The 17,790-nt window shown below is 36.0% G+C and overlaps 1 protein-coding gene across 1 annotated transcript; it reads left to right on the top strand.

The window, feature by feature from the left end:
• Positions 1-107: 107 nt before the first annotated feature.
• Positions 108-17,008, top strand: LOC135691606 (glutamate receptor 2). The gene is made up of 18 exons (XM_065209508.2): positions 108-1,395; positions 3,919-4,183; positions 5,309-5,430; positions 6,071-6,241; positions 7,196-7,435; positions 8,070-8,266; positions 8,820-8,873; positions 9,173-9,271; positions 9,814-9,990; positions 10,585-10,692; positions 11,398-11,559; positions 12,088-12,288; positions 12,582-12,767; positions 13,362-13,626; positions 13,948-14,315; positions 14,638-14,868; positions 15,166-15,258; positions 15,668-17,008. Exons 3-18 carry the CDS (start codon positions 5,328-5,330, stop codon positions 15,776-15,778), a joined length of 2,766 nt encoding a protein of 921 aa, XP_065065580.2. The 5' UTR covers positions 108-1,395; positions 3,919-4,183; positions 5,309-5,327; the 3' UTR covers positions 15,779-17,008.
• The last annotated feature ends 782 nt before the right edge of the window (positions 17,009-17,790 follow it).

Raw genomic sequence — 17,790 nt, 5'->3', positions numbered from 1 at the left:
TTGTATACAACTAAAAGGTGCTAAAATTTTCATCCATGTTATATTTCAATTTCCTATGTTGTATTAAGACGCTACACCTCTTCTATATAGGCTTGTCCATGTCCACAACAGAAAAAGGTTTTAAAGACGTGTCCATATCGTTACATTACATATTTATATACGCACGATATTTTACACGGAATTGACACAAGCAGTCACCCTAATCCATAGCAAAGTGTCCGCCGATAAGTGATAAGTAACGAAAGAAAATGCCTTTGGACATTGCTATAAGGCGTCTCTGCTCTGAGGTGTCTCTTCTCAGCCATTGTACCACAATATTTCACACTATTAGTATTCAGCTATACCTTTTTCTTCATACTTTATCGTATCTTTGCAATCTAATTTTTCTTGATATGCAGATAATTATATCGACATACACTAGCAAAGGCGTAGGAGGCATAGGGGCTTGGGAGAGTTTGAGCCCCCCAAATCAGGCAAAATTTATCAAATTTCAATGTCCATTTGGGCAATTTTGGGTCAATAAAGCAACAATATTCGGGCAAGATCAATACCAAGCCCCCCTAAAGCCTCTGCTACGCCCATGTATACAAGAACTGCAAAAGTGGCCAGTTTAGGGAGTTAGTCCCGAAAGGCTTCGCAAGATGCACGTAAAATCACTTTGTTCAGCACCCTGTCGAAATAACAAGCTTTCAGCCCCTCCCCAATCCGCAATATACCCAACACTTCCCTAAACATATATGACTCAATCAGTTAGGCTTCATGTTGAGTCAAGAGAGTTGATAAGCTGGGCTTCTAAATTTAAAGCCCGCGCAGCTCATCTCTATGAAGGATCCTTTGATATGCTAAACTTTTTTCCTTATTTCACTTAAAAACGACAATGAAATCGCTAAATAATATACGGAACCTTAGCAAAAGTTGCAATGAATTCATATTAATCACTGCCCATAAGTCTGTCTAAGGTGTTTTTGATCAAAATGTTTTTAAAACAACTTCACTTCAGTTGATGTCAAGTATACGCATGAATTATTGATTCAACTTGATTAGATGTGGATTGTGGAGTGAAATTCATTAAATTTGAATTGAAAACACGTTTTTGTAGATAACTCCGAAATAAGAGATTTATTTATTCTGACAGAATTCTATATGAAAGCTAGTGAATGTAGCAAGACTTTTTTCCAAAGCATGGCTAATCTTTGCTATTTATTATTCCACTTGTAGATGAGACTACTTTCAAAATTTTTGCTTGTGAAATCCTTGGCATTAAGTGGATGTAATCGTCTTACAAAATCAGAGCTGAAAATTTGATTTGATGTAGATAAATGTGGCAAACTTGGATTAGGGCTTTTTACCAGAGTATTACAGTACTAGAGCAAGAGATCCTGGCGACTATCTCAGGTAAACTTCAGAACTTTTTTTGATTGATATATTTTAGATATCTGTTCTCTTGTCTACTCCTTTTTAAAACACATGATATATCAACGACTCTTTCTCTTAGGAGACGCTTGGGGTGATTTGATGAAGGAAATTGATGTTACAGTATATTCTCAGTATTCCTACAATGCCTGCCAAAATTATTTGAAACACATTTTCGTTGCATTTTATATCTTTAATTCCTTTTTCGATAAAAAATTATTATTTCCGCCCCCTTCCCCCCTAGAACAATGTTTATAATGTAGAGAAATATTATAAAAGAAGCGCAAATGAAAGTTCTTCCGAAAATCCTTACCCGTTTCATAGTAAACCAACATTTTTTCGTGGGGGAGAGGGGGATGTTTGATTTTGACCTTGGAAATTGACGTCAGTGTTCCAAGACTTTTGGCACAAATTGTAGGTCTTAGAAAATGAGTTTTATAATTGGCTGTGTTCCTATCTTATGCCTGAAAATTATATCAACAGTAAAATCCAGGTGAAAAACTGCCCCAATCTGCTTACCCTCTATCAGTTCAAATTTTCGATTTTCACTTCTCAAGTATACTGCATTCACATTGATCCAACAAACTGATATGTGTTTCAATAACAATATTAGTTTTCTTAGTGTTTGAGAAAACATCTTCAAGACGTGGGAATTTTCTACCTTTGGCATTAACAATGGGCATCAGCCCCAGCCCAACAACCCCCACCCCCTAGCCCCCAGCTCTACAAACTTGCAAAAAAGCTTTATTTATTACCGTCCCGCCCCCTCATATACATTCTTTTACGAATTTTTTCCTTTAGTTGTTGTCAATCCAACGATTACTGAAAATTGTTCGACAGTTCCGCTGCTCTTGAACATCGTATTACACATTTGGTGAAATCTTATAACAGCGATGTTTTATCGTTCAGATTGGACTTCATTGCATAAATAAGACTTCTTCGCCTATACTAAACGTGATTTTTAAATATATTCAATTGTGTGTCTTGCAAGATATTTGCAATGTCGGTACACCAATACCCTATAAGCAGCATTTCAAATTTTTTGAAAAAGATTTCCCTACATCGTTTTTAGTTAAGTGACGGGACCTTGCAATGCAAAATTCTTGAAATCAAAATATAATATGCGATTGATGAATACATTATCGCGGTTCCTCAGCAGTATCGACGCAACTCTTCCTACCCTGCTCAAATATGGGTTTACCACGAGATAAATATTTCCCAAACCCCTGCCACCAACATCTGCTTTTTGGGTTTATTTCCACGCTTTGATTCATATCTTTATGATACATCAAGCCAGTCCAAATCTGTCTGTAGTACCTCCCCTGCGATCCTCATAGTGACTAACCTATGCTTTTGTTAAAGTGGTTCCATGAATTAAAGAAATACCATTTCTTATAATGTTTGTTTCTTGTATGAAACAGAAAGATTTGCTGTTCTACAGAGGGGTTTACGGTAAGTATGCATCTTTCATCGCCATTGTGCATCTATGCACTGCCCATCTTGGTATTGCCAGGGTGGGATTTAAAACGGCATATTTAATGTGGCTTCGATTGCTTGATACCTATCGAAATAATGGTTTTCCTTGAAGTTTAATAAAATAGGTCTATTTTTACTTTGTTTTTACCCCCAAGGAAGGTACCATGAGTACCCCTAAACGGTGGTTTCTGTAAAATTCGTATTGTTCTTGAAAATAGTCGGAATAGCATCTCCACTCTCCATTGAACTAGCATTCTATTTTACAGATGCTTCCAGACTTGCTATGAATGCTTTGTGCGGATGTTTATGTTGAGGGTGGGTAAGGATGAGGACGTTTTTCATATTTCACCTCTGGGAAATTTCCTACAGTTGATTTAAAATCTGAAGACAATGGGTCCACCGAAAATGGCTTGAAAAATGGCTTGAAAAATGGCTTGAAAAATGGCTTGAAAAATGGCTTGAAAAATGGCTTGAGAATTTTCGTTTTCTTAGTAATTTTAGCGTGGATTTGTTGCATTTTGATATTTTAAAGGGCGCTAATTAGATGAGGCGTTAAGAAAAAATGGGCATTAAGACGAATTGTAGTACGGTATGAACTCATATCTTTACCTAAGTAAAGTCGGCTCGGTTCAGTTTCTCATTTGCTAAAATTTATTTGGAACAAATTTTAATGTGAAAGAAACATAGTAAAAAAAGTTAAAAAGAATATGCAAATTTAGGTGTCAAGCTTTAAGAGCGATTTTACATTTATTTGTTTATGAACAAGGAAAGGGTTAAATTCAGCCTGCAGATCTTCTGTTTTCCCTAACAATGATAGTCTTGGGAATGAGGGAGCTTAATACACAGTAATGTAATTTAAAATAGATGTCAAACAGTTTTTTGTATGAAAAGACGACAAATTATTCATCACAATATTTACATCTCACGTCTTAAATTTCGTAAATAATTGTCAGAAATTTGAACCTCGGAATCCAGTTCTCCCTGTCGATAACTTATCCGTTTGTAAGCTAATTATCTTTCTATCCTCAGACCATCTGGATATGCATGTTCGTCGCTTGTGGCTTCCCATTGTATTATCTTGAGCAAGCTTGTTAGAAATATGATGATAAAGATCGGCGAATTGAATCTTCTTCTGTTTATCTTCGTGCAAATCTTCAATATCACACAATTATCGTTACTGCTGCAACCAGCTTGATCACGTCCGCTGCCCTGAACACGAAGGCAAAAGAAACAAGCCATTTGTAGTTACCATCTCGATGCTCACAAGAGATGAATTATCGTGGAGCAAAATAAGGTGAGATACCTCTCATATTTCTGTTAATGAAGACAAAAAAGCGCTTTTAGGTCGTTAACCTTCATTTTAAGCGTCGTATCGAAAAGCCATCATTTTAGACCCATGAATTCTGGTGAAATATTTTATTTCATTAGTTTAGTCAATCAACCACTTTTACAATATTTTCAACAAATTGATTGATTTCTTCGACCAGCGTAAATAGGATTTCTTTAACCTAGAAGTAAAATAAGTCTGTTTACTAATTTATCATAATTCCATCAAAAAGAAATTATTTCAAAGGTTCATTCACTCAGAGTTGCTACAAAGATAGTACAAATCTCCCGGTTGTCTTACTAAGGCCTGTATCATCGACAAAGTGACGAGTTAGACTTGCTATGCTCGCCTTGGAGAAAGCCACGCAACCGCAACCATGATCATCGTAATAAACAAACATGATCAACCTAGTTACAATAAAAACAATCATGATCATCATCCATAACAACATCATAATAATCATCATAACCAGTATTGTTATCATCTTTGTCAATTTGAATTCTTTTGTAGATACGATGCAGTTCACAAAGTAGAGCTTGCGTTTTTGAGAAAGATAAAAAACAGTGGTTAAAATTTCTTGCGTAGCAACAAGGACCTTTTGCAATGGCCTCAAAGTTTTTATCTTGAAATGCCATCTTTCGTAAGACCTTTTTCTACAACTGAAAAGAAGATTTCAAAATATTCCTTATTGATCCAGAGTCAGGTCACGACAACTCTACAGTAGCATCAGGGCCTTATAAGCATATAGTTCCCTTAGGTATACAAACAGTTGAATCCTGTTAAGTCCTACTGAATATAACTCGGACTTTCAATAAGTCAGACTGATTTTCAATTCCAATTGGATCTTTCTACCAATTCAAGCCAAAAGTCGTACCCCAGATGAGTCCGATATTCTTCAAGACGGATAATTGCTTACCCCATTGAAGGTCCGACTTAACGAAATACCACTATTTATATCTACAAATGTTAACAGATAATGATCAATCTAAAAATAGCTGATGGTTCTGATCTTTTCGTCATCCTTGCATATTTGATTCTTCTTTTCGCTGCACATTGTTTTGATTTCATCATAAGAGCTTTCAATTTTTCTAGCTGAAAGAGCAACGAAACAATGAATCGGTTGTTATTTGCAACGCTCATCTCAGCCATATCAGTTGGAATGGCACAACTTGATTTTGGTGTACGAAGCAAAGTTTTGAGATGGGTTGAAGTTGGTAAGATTTCCATTTTTTTCTCTTATCAGAATCTATTATCAGAAAAACTTTTCTGAGTTGTAAAGCCCCTTCACATCTGTGCTCTTCCAAGTTTGAAATGCTTCTCACATCTCTGATACACAAAACAATGTTTCAAGGTCTGGATTTTTGCGTGTTTTAAAATTTAAGATATGAAAATGAAGTGAAGGAAGGTGTCAAATATTTCTCACAGTAGCTCTGATATCTAGTTGACAGGAGTAGCTGTAACTGCAAGAGTTATAACTTGTTGTAAAAGATCAGCCTGCTTTATATCCAGGAAAATATCTTCTTTATTGAATAATGCAAGAACACGAGTAAAACAGTTGAAGCTATAATGGGGCTCCTTAAAGACTGATTTGGTCTGAAGCTGTCTGTCAGCATTAATTGAAATCATTGTTCTAAGGACTACTATTTACTTACTTGCAGCATTTTGAGATGTTTTAATCGCACACAAAAATTTTCTACCATATTTTTTCCTTGCCTGTTCAATTTCTGTATTGTCTGCAATAAATGTAACTAATAAACATTATCAAAATTTAATTTATCTATCTCAGCCCAAGTCTTAACCGCCTTGAAGCATGCAATAATATTTTCATATCTAGAGTATTTTCTTTCCCCTCAGCAATACTAACTACTCCAGCAGAGGACATAACAGAGTTAAACAAAGCTATAATCTCCTGCCAGAAGCTAGTCAACAGAGAATGGGAGCTACGTCAGAGCAACAGTGACTACGATACGATCCGAATAAACGTCGGAAAGGTGTCAGTGCCTTCAGAAAGCCTTTTTGATCAAGGTAATATCGTGATCCTAATAACATTTTCAATGATCTGTAACTCAGAATTGAACTTTTTAGAAGGCTCTAGGTGTGTATTAGGGTAGGCAACGAGCATTTAACATCTAATAAGAGATACACAATTTACGGCCTGAGACATTGGGGGCAGGGGAAAATGCCCCCCAATAATTTGCGAAAATTGTGTTTGAAGATCTTAAAAGTGCAGCTTGATCTGACAGTATTTTGTAAGGCCCCCAAATCGAGTTTGGCTGTCTAAGGGCCTGTCACAATTTGGAGGCTTTTGCCATTCACTGGAAGAGTTAGAATTGTCTTGATAGAGACAAGCACAACCCTCATTGATATTTTCATATTTTTCTAATGTTTCTTAAAACATTATGAAGCGGTGCTTCAGCCTAAGTGTCTAAAAATTTGTTTGGTTACAAGTTGTTGGACTAATCATATTTCTTTTGCTAAATCGCGGAAGCAATGGTTTATGTCACGATGACACAAAGTATTTTTCACAGCTGATTAAACGCTCATGGCAATCCAAGGTCTCTTGAATACTGATTTATATTGGTGATAGAAATTCTCATTTTTCAATTCTATGAAGACTTCAATTCTTTGCGAATGGCCTTTGAGAAAAGCAAACATTTTGAAACACAGTACAAAAGCTTTTCGTCTGACACTTTTCAGAGTATAAACGTCAGAACATAGATCGAAAACACTATGCTAGGAACATATATACTTAATGGCGGATTGAAATAGGCCAATCAGAAAGGCGAGCACATGACTGTTGACGTTTCAAAATGTTTGCTTTTTTAAAGTCCTTTTTTAAATTGTATACTACAAAAAGATTGTTTGAAAGATTTTGCATTTGAAACGCTAAGAACCAATTACCCATTTTCTTCACTTCTTGAACGAGAGAAGATGATACATGGTCTTTAGTTCGTCAGCATTCTACCACTTCTATCCTAGAAATACTTGCAAAGAAGGAGCTCGTCTCAGCTGCATTTATCATTGAGGCCTACTCTGTTGACCCATTTTCATGTGTACTCAGCGATCTTCTTGGGATTCCACAAATCACCCTCACAGATGAACACAACCCGTCGTGCAAAAATGTCCTAAGCATGAGACCGGACACTGCCCAGCTATACGACTCAACATTAGCAATGATAAGAAGGTCGCAGTCACGAATCGTTGCCGTTATTATTGAAGGTAGGTTATTGAGTGAGTTGCCTATTGGTTAGATATCCTGTAGTCTAGTGCTGCAAAAGTTGGTTGAAGTCCATCCAACAGGAAATTGATGAATACAGCAAAAACTGAAGACCAACAATTTTAAGGTTTATTTAGGAACAACATCAATTTTTTTGACGCGTAAAAATGCTATAAATCTAGTCGTAAAATTAGAATAAAAATGACAAAAACCACAGAAATTTAACTTGAACAAAAGACTGGGTTCTATCCCAAGTATCCAGTCATAAAGTGTTACATCCATTTAAAAAAATCGAGGAAGTTGCGACGAGTATATACGTATGTTAGAAATTATAATTAAGGATAGAAGAGTGGAAATAGGTTATACAAAAATTTAAGGGATGGTCTAGAGCGTGAAGGTTTACAAGGTTTTTAACAAAAGCTAGAATAAACTGGGAGCAACAATGGGGTAAAGGTTATTTTACAGCCTTGAGCAGTGACAATTTAGGCCATTTTAGTTGTATCCAAGGACTTTTTTCTATCGTGCACGGTCTGTTATATTCTATATATTCTGCAGCAATAAACACTCTAAACACCATCGTAACTTACTTCTTTGAAACTCTGTCTCACATTGGCTATATATTCGCTCTATCTTTAGATTCGATGGGAGAAACTGCAATAAAATTCATGTCTCAAGGAAAGCTGTCACAGCGTTTCCCTTTTCAAGTCGTTGGGAAAGTGAATTTCAAAAAGCCTGAAACACTTAGCAAGGCGATTAGAAAATTGAGGGATTCTGGTATAAAAAGAGTTTTGATGATGATGCATAGTCGGCATGCTGAAGCTGTTTTGGCCGAGGTAGCTTTGCGATATTTACGAAATTGTCTTTGCATTCATTGTCTATTCTGAATGTGATGTCGATGTATATCCCTCGATTGTAGGATTGACATTTTACGTGCTCTACTTATTCGATTAGTGGCTAAAGTGCCGGTTTTTGGTGCGTAAGATCTAAAGTTCCTAGCCCTCTATCATTTCTTAAGGATATTCCACCCTCATAGAGAATGATAAATATTTTCAGAAGAAAATGATAAAAAAGGCGCATTCGCCTTTTTTGGCAGAACAGAAATGTAATTTGATTTGAAGACAAAATGAACTTGAAATACCTTGCTGTAATACAGTGTGTGCAAAGGCCCAGGTCAAATAATTTAAAACTAATGATTTAGGAGAACATGGAAGAATCTAATTGAATTCATCATGTTTCCAATCCACTTAGGATACGCGTTCAATGAAAACTTTTTTTAGAAATAGAGGTGCAAGTTTCAATTAATACTATCCTCTTTGATGAAAAAGGGGCTAGTAAGAGAGGAAATTTACGATTTGTGTCACTACATTAGAACCCTTTGTCTTCTAGGTTAGAAATCAAGGCCTTGAGTTAGATGACTACAAATGGTTTCTTCCACTTATGGTACGTAATATTTTATAGATTTGCTTTGCTCCTTAGCAAGTATTTAAGGCAGTTGCTTCTTGTATATGTTTTTTTGTGTTTTCATTATTTGTTTATCGTCATTATGAAATGATCATTAAAACAACAATAGCCTCTTTCTAGTATACCCCAGATTTTCTGTCTGGAAATGGCACAATAAATGCATGTCATACATTCAAAGAGTTCTTGAGATACAAAGTATTCATGAAACACAATTGCCATTTATTGCTGTATTCTATGTTTGCTTCAGTTCAGTAGTGTTAACGAAAATTCTGTTTCAGGAATTTTCAGTTGGTCTTGTAAATATCCATCGGTTGTTTAATGTTGCCGGAGTCCGGATCCCATCAAATCAGCCAAAGACAAATGTCAACGGACAATGTGTGAGTGCTTCCAACATAATTGACCCTTTCACATGACCCACTTGTTGGCTAAGCTGTGTGGCTCTGGAACTTCTTCTGTAGGACATGCTCATCTTACGATTACAAGGAAGGCGTATAAGAATTCATTCGCATAAGACAATTAACGCTTGTACAAAGCCAAAGCTTCTTTTAAAATGCCAAAGAAACGATATAACTGGACAGTCTTAGAATTTGCCCTAGATCATCTCTTTCGATCAGTGAATAATGTTGCCAACAGAGAATGGAGAGCTGGGTGCATAATTTGTCAAAATTCCTTGTCCAAAATTACAAAACATCTTCAGAATTACCAAAGCGATTGCTATCACAATGAAGAAAAATATAAGAAGTTCGACCAAAATACTGGATACATATGATATCAGCACACACTACTTCCCATGAAAACTCTTTTTATTTGAGTATGACTCAGTAATGGCCAAAAAATTCATATCATAACTCATTGGTTCATATGTAAGATGAACAATTACCTAGAATAAATAATAGCTTTCTCTACTTTTTTCTTTCAGAACTACCCAGCGCTATATGACGCCTTCAACTTGGTGTTAAATGCTTCAGTACAGTTTTCGAAAATCGAGAAATTTCTGGAAATAAAAGCCAGAGACAGAGACAGAGTTGATAAAAACTTTTGTCCGTCAAAAGAAGAGCACGATTATGGGATGGAGTTGCTGCAAATTGCTAAAAAGGTAGTTGTAGTGTAACCAATGACTTTTGTCTAAGGGGTGTAGGTGTAGAAAATTTTTTTAGACCTGCTAAACAGTAGTTTTGTTGGAGTAAAATTGTTTGAGCCGATCAGTATAAATTTTTAGACAAACTGTATTCCAGACAAACTGTATTCCTAACGGTAAACTAATGTTAAAATCCCCTCTCCCTAAAAAATTGTGTCTCTAAACCTAAATGTGAACATTAATTTATACTTTTGAATTTTTTCTGAGCAGGAAACGATATTGTTGGTAACTATATCAGTCAAAAATTAAATCTACCCTAAACAAATTATTCTATTTGAAATGCTGTTTGATGCCACTGCATATCCATAAAAAAGTTGCTGCAAACTAAATCGCTAAAGGACCCTGTCGAAAGCTACCAGTCGATGCAATGCGATGCAATGAGAAGTTTTGAAGGCAGCACATAATTGATAAGGGTATAAGATTCACATGCAAAAACTCTTCTTAAAAATCTCACAGACTGTAAGCAAACAGCCTACTGTCCTGTTTAGTGATCATGTATTCGTTATCTCTTCTATATTTACAAAGCTGTCTCACTTTTCTTGCGTCGTTCAGATTACATTTCATGGAAGGACAGGTAATGTCCGTTTCTTAAAATCCGGATATAGAGATGTTTCTGATTTGGAAGCGACTGAAATCAAAGAAGGCGGAAATATAGAGAAGGTGAGTCTATCAAGGTGACATCTATTTCTACAGCTGGCTCAATAAAAAAGGGGTAATTCATTTGCAGAAAGAACATCTACCTACCTTATGTAATAAGATACCTATGTTGTGATAAATGCATTACAAACTGTCACAAGAAGCCTATGCTACCCATCTTATTTGAGATACGTAGAAAATTTATGATCTTAAGCGTCAAAAGTATTCTAAACAATGCGTGTGACTGCAAAAATTTTTCGTAAGGTAGCGTAAGGTATTTAAAGAATGGTTAGATCTGGTTGGCCAAGTTATGGTCGGGCAAGTTGTTTAAGGCAACGTAAGACAAAGTGTTTTAACGGAAGGTATGTTAAGGTAAGCGAAAGTGAGGTATGGTAAGTTAAGGAGAGGAAAAGTAAGCTAAGGTAAGGAAAAGAAAAGTAAAGTGAAGAAAATACTTTAAGTTGCTCTTATGAGATATTTGAATGTATGCTTTAGCCAATGTAAATGGAATTTTTATAAGTTTTTAGCTAATAATTTACACAATGTATTCAGGATGCTAAAACAGTACTTTCGTATCTTGCTTTACAAAATTCAAACAGTGATACCCCCCCCCCCACCCCTTCCGCCCCGGCTAGCCTAAAGAATTCGGTAGAATTCGTTCAAACAAGTTTAGAAAAATTAATCTCAAACTTGAATAGATGATTTTGACTATTCGAATATTCCTTGAAGCTTGGTATTTGGTCATCACAATGTAAAAAGATGATTTGGAATCCAAATGCTAAAGACGATCGAAAGCTGGTCGAGTCAGGATGCAGGGTGATTGAAGAGTCTTCAGGAAAGCATACGGATTTTCAACCACAAAATACACATTTGAGGGTTGTGACCAGCGAGGTAGTCATCAATTTCTTTTAATGCTTTACATGTTTCATCAATACAATCCTATAATCAGCTTTTCTGCTCACGGCCTAATGATATCAATAATTGTTAAGCTTGGAGCTTCAACTTTAAAACAATCTTGTTCAATACACCAAAGCTCTGTCTGTGCGGTATCGAACGGTGCTATTTTTTCCGTTGAAAAGTAATCTTTGTTACACAAACCGTTATGTGATGGAATCGGCAAGAAATTACTGAATGTTGGCACAGAATGCTCCTAATAGATTTTTTATCGATTGCACCAGAACCCTTGATGTTTGCTCTCAATAATGGCAAATTTCATCACGATAAGGTTTCAATAAACACTATAAAGATACTAAATTTGTTACTTTTTTCTGTGTGTATCACACCTTAAATTTATGAACTATTTTTAACAAGAATAACACAGGTAAGACTTTGAATAGGTTAGTGTTTGCAATAATCTATAGGACCTCGTGTGAGAGTAGCTTCTTGACAACCTGATCATTGAGATTTATTTCATCACAGGGCCCTCCGTTCATTTTCTATGATCCTGCAAAAAGTCAGCTCGGAAACGAAGCCTTTCAGGGGTTTTGCAAAGATCTCATTGATAAACTCTCCAAGGACTTGAATTTCACGTACCAGATGTATATTGTCACTCCTGGGAACTATGGTGGCTCTTCGTCTAATGGAACTTCCAATGGAATGATCAGGGATTTGATCAGGAAGGTATGAGATTTTCATTTAAAAGCTTTAGTATTAGGAAAGCTTTAGTGATTCATTGAGCTTGATGCCTTCAATTAGATGGTATACTTATTAATCTGCATCAATATGATACGTTTCCATTCTTAAATTTTGCCAATCCAAAATGTTAAATTTTAGAAGTCTGATCGTCACATTCATCAATGACAATTCAGCTTTTGAACTTCACTTAAGGTCAGCAGGTGATTCGTTTTGGGCTTGAAAACAGTTGCTTTATTCCGCAAACCATCTTATCTATAGCGTTATTCTATTATTTCCAGGACGCTGATATTGCTATTGGCTCCTTGACAATCACGGCAGAGAGAGAAAAAGCGATTGATTTCACAAAACCATTCATGGATTTCACAATGAGCTTGATCATGAAGAAGCCACCTGAGGCTGAAGTCAACTTTTTCACGTTTTTGCTTCCTTTTCAACTTGAATTATGGCTTTCAGTACTGGCAATGGTATGTTTCTTCAACTTGTAACAGCCCCATTGTACCAGTTTGGGCCCCGTTCCCACCACTCTCTTTTCTTATAAATTACTGGGTTTGGTGTCAAATGCTTGAAAACTGAGTAATGGAAACAAGACGACCTTGAATTAAAAACGCGTTATAGTGAGCTCAGGACTTGGGCCAAACTGCAATATTAGTGTTGTTCTGGTTAACGTTTCTGTTTTTGTGTCAGTAACAAAGTCAAACAGATTATGATTCAATGAGAGCCTGAGAAAACGTCAAGGAAGTACCTCTAGTGCTTCAAACCTATCAGTAATGGACCAATAAGAGTATACGCAAACATGATGAGCTTACCGTTTTATTACAGATTTGAGTGCAAGATGTGTTGTTTTTCCAAAGTTAATTTAATCTCTACCTGTGTGGTACATGTGGCTGGACTCACTCTTGCAGGAGCAGTGTTTCAGATATATTTCAAAGTAATTGATCTGAATTGCTAGAGCCATCAATTTTCTTTATTTTTTTGCAATTGTGTAAATAATTTTATTTAGCCCTAGTAAGCAAATTTTGATCCTTTCCATAACTGGCTTCTGCACTTCAATGTTCTAGATTGCCGCTGCCGGATTTTCTCTTTACATTCTGGATCGATACAGCCCTGATGGATTCAGAATAAAAGCCGTTAAAAAAGGAGAAGGTACTGGAGAAGAATTCAACCTTGGAAACTGCCTCTGGTTCATGACAGCCTCATTTTTACAACAAGGTCCTGATTACACTCCACGTGGTGCTGGAGGGAGGGTTCTCTCTGCCTCGTTTTGGTTCTTCTGTATCATTATTGTCTCAACATATACAGCCAACCTTGCTGCCTTCTTCACAAGCAAGTATCTTTTAATGTTTTTAAGATCATATACATTTAATGGATATTAATCCAAGTTTGGAGAATTCTTGAATACCTAGGAATTCTCATTTATTGCAAACTTGTTTCGGAAACGGCCCTGTTCAGTTTGTGAGGTTCTTTTTGTCTTGAGACACAACCTTGAAAAATTCAAAGGGGCATGCCGAGAAAATATTTCCTTTCAGATCTAAATTTGAAATCAAAATGAATATATTTGTAAGTGTCCTCTTGATCCAATAACACATCTTTCTTCAGGAAATTCTAAATTTAGAATGCTTATCAACCTCCTTTATTCATTCGTAGAAAAAAGTATGGAGACCTCAATTAAGTCCTTGGAGGACTTGGCCAAACAAGATGACATTGCGTACGGTGTTCTGGATGGCGGGCAGACGCAATCCTTCTTTAAAAACTCAAAAATCCCGCTGTACAGAAAGATGTTTGGACAGATGCAGACGAAGCAGTCTTTTGCAACATCGACCTCTAGTGCTATTAAGGATGTTAGAAGAGGGGGATATGCTTACCTAACGGAACATCCTATGCTGAGTTATCACAACCAACAAAGCCCATGTGATACCGTGTTGCTAAGGAACCTTCTTGAAGCGAAGAGTTACGGCTTAGGCCTAAGGATTGACTCAGAATGGACGAACCCGCTTTCTGTTCAAATTCTCATGGTATATATCAAATTTGATTTTTTTCAAAGCTACATATTTATCTTTTGCTGGAAACTTCAAGTGTTCGTGTTCATGCGAGACTCTGAATGATATATGACTTTGGGGGAAAAAGGGGGTTATCGTAATAATAAACAGGTCCAAATTTATCAAACAGGACCAAAAGGGTCCATATTTGTCAAGCTTTGCAAGCTTCCCTCAAAAAATAAAGAAAATAAGGCGGGATTTTGGAGAGTGCTCTTTAATTTCTTTTACTTTTATTGTTTTTGAAGTTGTGAAGCGGAAAGTGTTCTAATCTAAATTCATATACCCTTTCTTTTATTAGCTGAGAGAGAAAGGCGTTGTTGAGCAAATGAGACGAAAATGGTGGGATCAAAAGTCGTCATGCCCAGTTGAAACTGAGGCAACAGTGAAAAAGAGCACAGCCATGGACTTCATGAGTTTAGCTGGAGTTTATATCATTCTTGCATGCGGTGTTGCTGTTGCTTTCATCTTGCTTTTCATTGAAGTCAAATATCCCGGTCTGCTAAAAAGGAAACCAAAGGACCCGCTAAAGGTAGCTTTGTTATTCTCAGTTGAAAAACGCATGATAAATATATTGAGCGGGAAAAGTTAATGCCATTTGTGTAAATCTAAACATTTTCAAAATTGCCTTCCTTTAGAAACAATAATCTACTTTCGTTTTTATTCTATGTACTTTTTTCCCATTAAGATCATTAATCTAGTCGGTACAATAATATCATGTAGTTATCATTACAATTTTAGCTGCTCAGATTTCTGCATAAATTTTGTAAACATATACTTAGTTTTTCACTAAACTCTATTCATTAAATTTCCCCTTGTCTGTTTATAGGGAAAGCGAAGCTCTGAATTTGTGACAAAGAATGGGATATTTAACGGGGATCACAAGAAATATCTTGATGCCGTTGATAGTGGCCTTGTCAAGGTATGCGTTTTGTATCTGCTTTGAAATTTGTAATTATAAAGCTATTGAATAGATACTCAATTTTTTTAACAACTGTCAAATTTATTGCTGTTTTGTATGCTTGCATCGACTGCCTAATGATCACCCTGTCTCATATTTCTTTAAGTAAACAAAAATCAAGAATTTCATTCCAGTATTTTTTTCAAGATTTTGCCCTTACATCTGTTTTCGATTATCGCTTTCTTCATTCACTTGTAACATGACTTTAAAAACGGAATAAGAGTTCAACATTCTAGTTTTTTGCTGCTCTGAAGGACATGATCAAAGTCAGTATGATTTTAGATTCCTGCCCGCGTACCCTTTCTATTTGCCGTCTCTTCTTCACCTCTATCCTAATAACTTGAACGCTAACCAATGCTTATGTTTGTAGCCTGCGCAATTTACAACTGATGAGGACTACCACACAAGCACAAAGGACTACGACTATGCGACGAAGAAGTACTTTGATAGCCTTCGTTCCAATAAGCACTACAGAGAGTAATCTGTCGAGCATTAGAGCGATACTCGTCTCTTCACAAGGTTCCTTACCGTCACCCATGCTATTATTGTTTCTGATTTTGAGAATGATCTTTAAAACTATTTTACATATTGAAAATATAGACTTTTCAGTTTTCTTTTATACGATGTTGCAAATTTCAATTTCCAAATTAACTGATACCATACCAGGAAAAATGCATTCAAATTAACAGCGGAGTGAGCAGTGAATAAAAAGAGTTGAAATTTTAACATCATTGAAGCCTTTCTGTAGTCATTCTGTTATTCACAATGAAAGGTTTGAGCTAGAATGTCTTCTGTCACTCAATTTCTATCGCAATTCATTAGCCTTACATGATCTTTCGAGTAACTGTAGGTCGTGTATAAAATGTGTTTGAACAAAATGCGAAATCTTTTGAATGTGATTTTGCGTATTTTGAAGGAATACATTCCCCCCTTTTAGCTCCCAGCTCAAATCTGTCCCAAATAGGTATGTTGCCTTTAGCTCGCCATTGTCATGTCTACCTGCTTTTATTTTCACTAAACTAGAACTTCAAACGATGTGAACCTTTGGATGATCAAAATTGCTTAAGCCAATGTCATTGTTGTCTTTATCCGTCCAAACCTCTAAATGTAGAAAACAATGCAACATAGCAAAATCTCATTCGACATAAATTTTAAAATAAAGAACAGACTGAAGCAAAAATGAAATAATTCTGTGTCAAAATTTTATATCTGAAGCCATTAATAAGCAACAATTTAAAAAGGCACTTTCTACATTTATAATGATCCCAGTCTGATTTAATTATGTGTTGTTGGATTATATGTTGAATGTTGCCTTCATGAATATCAGTTATCACACAATAAAAATCGTGAAATTGCCACATCCGATTACGTTTTAAATGTTATTGGTCGTTTAAATGTTGATAGCATCACCAACAGCGCCCACCTTAACCTTGTCCTGCCCCAGAATCAACCCCTTCTTTCATAATCACCTAAACTTTGTTGTCATAAAAGCTTGTTGATATATTAAATAAAAGAACAATTTGATCCTGTTTGATTCAGTATTTCATAACCCGCACACAAATATAATATATACGTGTGTGAATGAGCACCTTACTTTTGTCACTGTGCTTTTGTGAATAAAAGTATATATGTAAAACAATGTTTGTTCAGAAAGACAGACGATTGGTAGTGCTTCTGTGGATCGTATAAATAACATGCTTTCAAGAATGCATTTCGTTGCGTTTCTTTGAACAACTTCTGCGATGAAAACCCAAGAGATTGTCAGTTTCCACATTCTTTGTGTTCAATTGTGTTAAAGATTCTGCTATTGGCTACTGGCTTTCGCTGCATTTCAACTCTTACATTAGTTGCATTGTTTTAAATAACAATAGGCTATTGTCTTTTACCAATGCCTATTTCATCAATTTACTTTGAGCTAGTCTCATTCGAGTTTCTTACGAGTAGGATTGTGGTCAAAATTTGTCAGAAACTGCTCGATTCAGAATTGAAAATTGCAAAGCGAACGTGTTTAATTCTGAAGACATCCGGGGAAACAGCACGTAACCTTCAAAGATGGAATGAGAGCCATGTGATAAACAATACAGGTAACTCAAAAATTGCTAAACTAGAAAAAGAAAGTTTTTTGCCAAGTTCTTCAGTTTTTAAACACTGCTTCACAGTTTCTTCAGCTATTTGGTTTTAAACAAACACCCATCGCAATTGTAAACGACAGTTGTATCAATTATGGTGTTTGGCGTCACATATCAAGGCTGAATATAGAGTTTGACTCTTATCTGACTATATAGATAGGAGTATGTAGCATTCTTAACATTTTGTATCCGACATATCTTAATATATGCGCTGCCAGATGATCCTGGAATTCCCAGATTCACAACAGTCATCCTTCGTTCCTCAATCGCTTTGTAATAGCGCCTAAGACTCCTTAGTAACACCTTTGCACTGTAAACGTACTAAAGTGTTTCTTCCAAGTATTCTGTTGAGGTTATTGGCGTT

This window comes from Rhopilema esculentum, chromosome 13 (genome assembly GCF_057945365.1).
Source record: "Rhopilema esculentum isolate cy_ngs chromosome 13, ASM5794536v1, whole genome shotgun sequence".
Classification (NCBI taxonomy): Eukaryota; Metazoa; Cnidaria; class Scyphozoa; order Rhizostomeae; family Rhizostomatidae; genus Rhopilema; species Rhopilema esculentum.
Note: the sequence above shows the minus strand (reverse complement) of the source record. Positions and strands in the feature narration are given on the sequence as shown.

Excerpts from the sequence above, each read along its gene's own strand:
- LOC135691606 (XM_065209508.2), top strand. The coding sequence starts at position 5,328 with ATGAATCGGTTGTTATTTGCAACGCTCATCTCAGCCATATCAGTTGGA. Across the intron at positions 5,431-6,070 it reads TTTGAGATGGGTTGAAGTTG|CAATACTAACTACTCCAGCA; the intron begins GTAAGATTTCCA and ends CTTTCCCCTCAG. Across the intron at positions 14,869-15,165 it reads AACCAAAGGACCCGCTAAAG|GGAAAGCGAAGCTCTGAATT; the intron begins GTAGCTTTGTTA and ends GTCTGTTTATAG.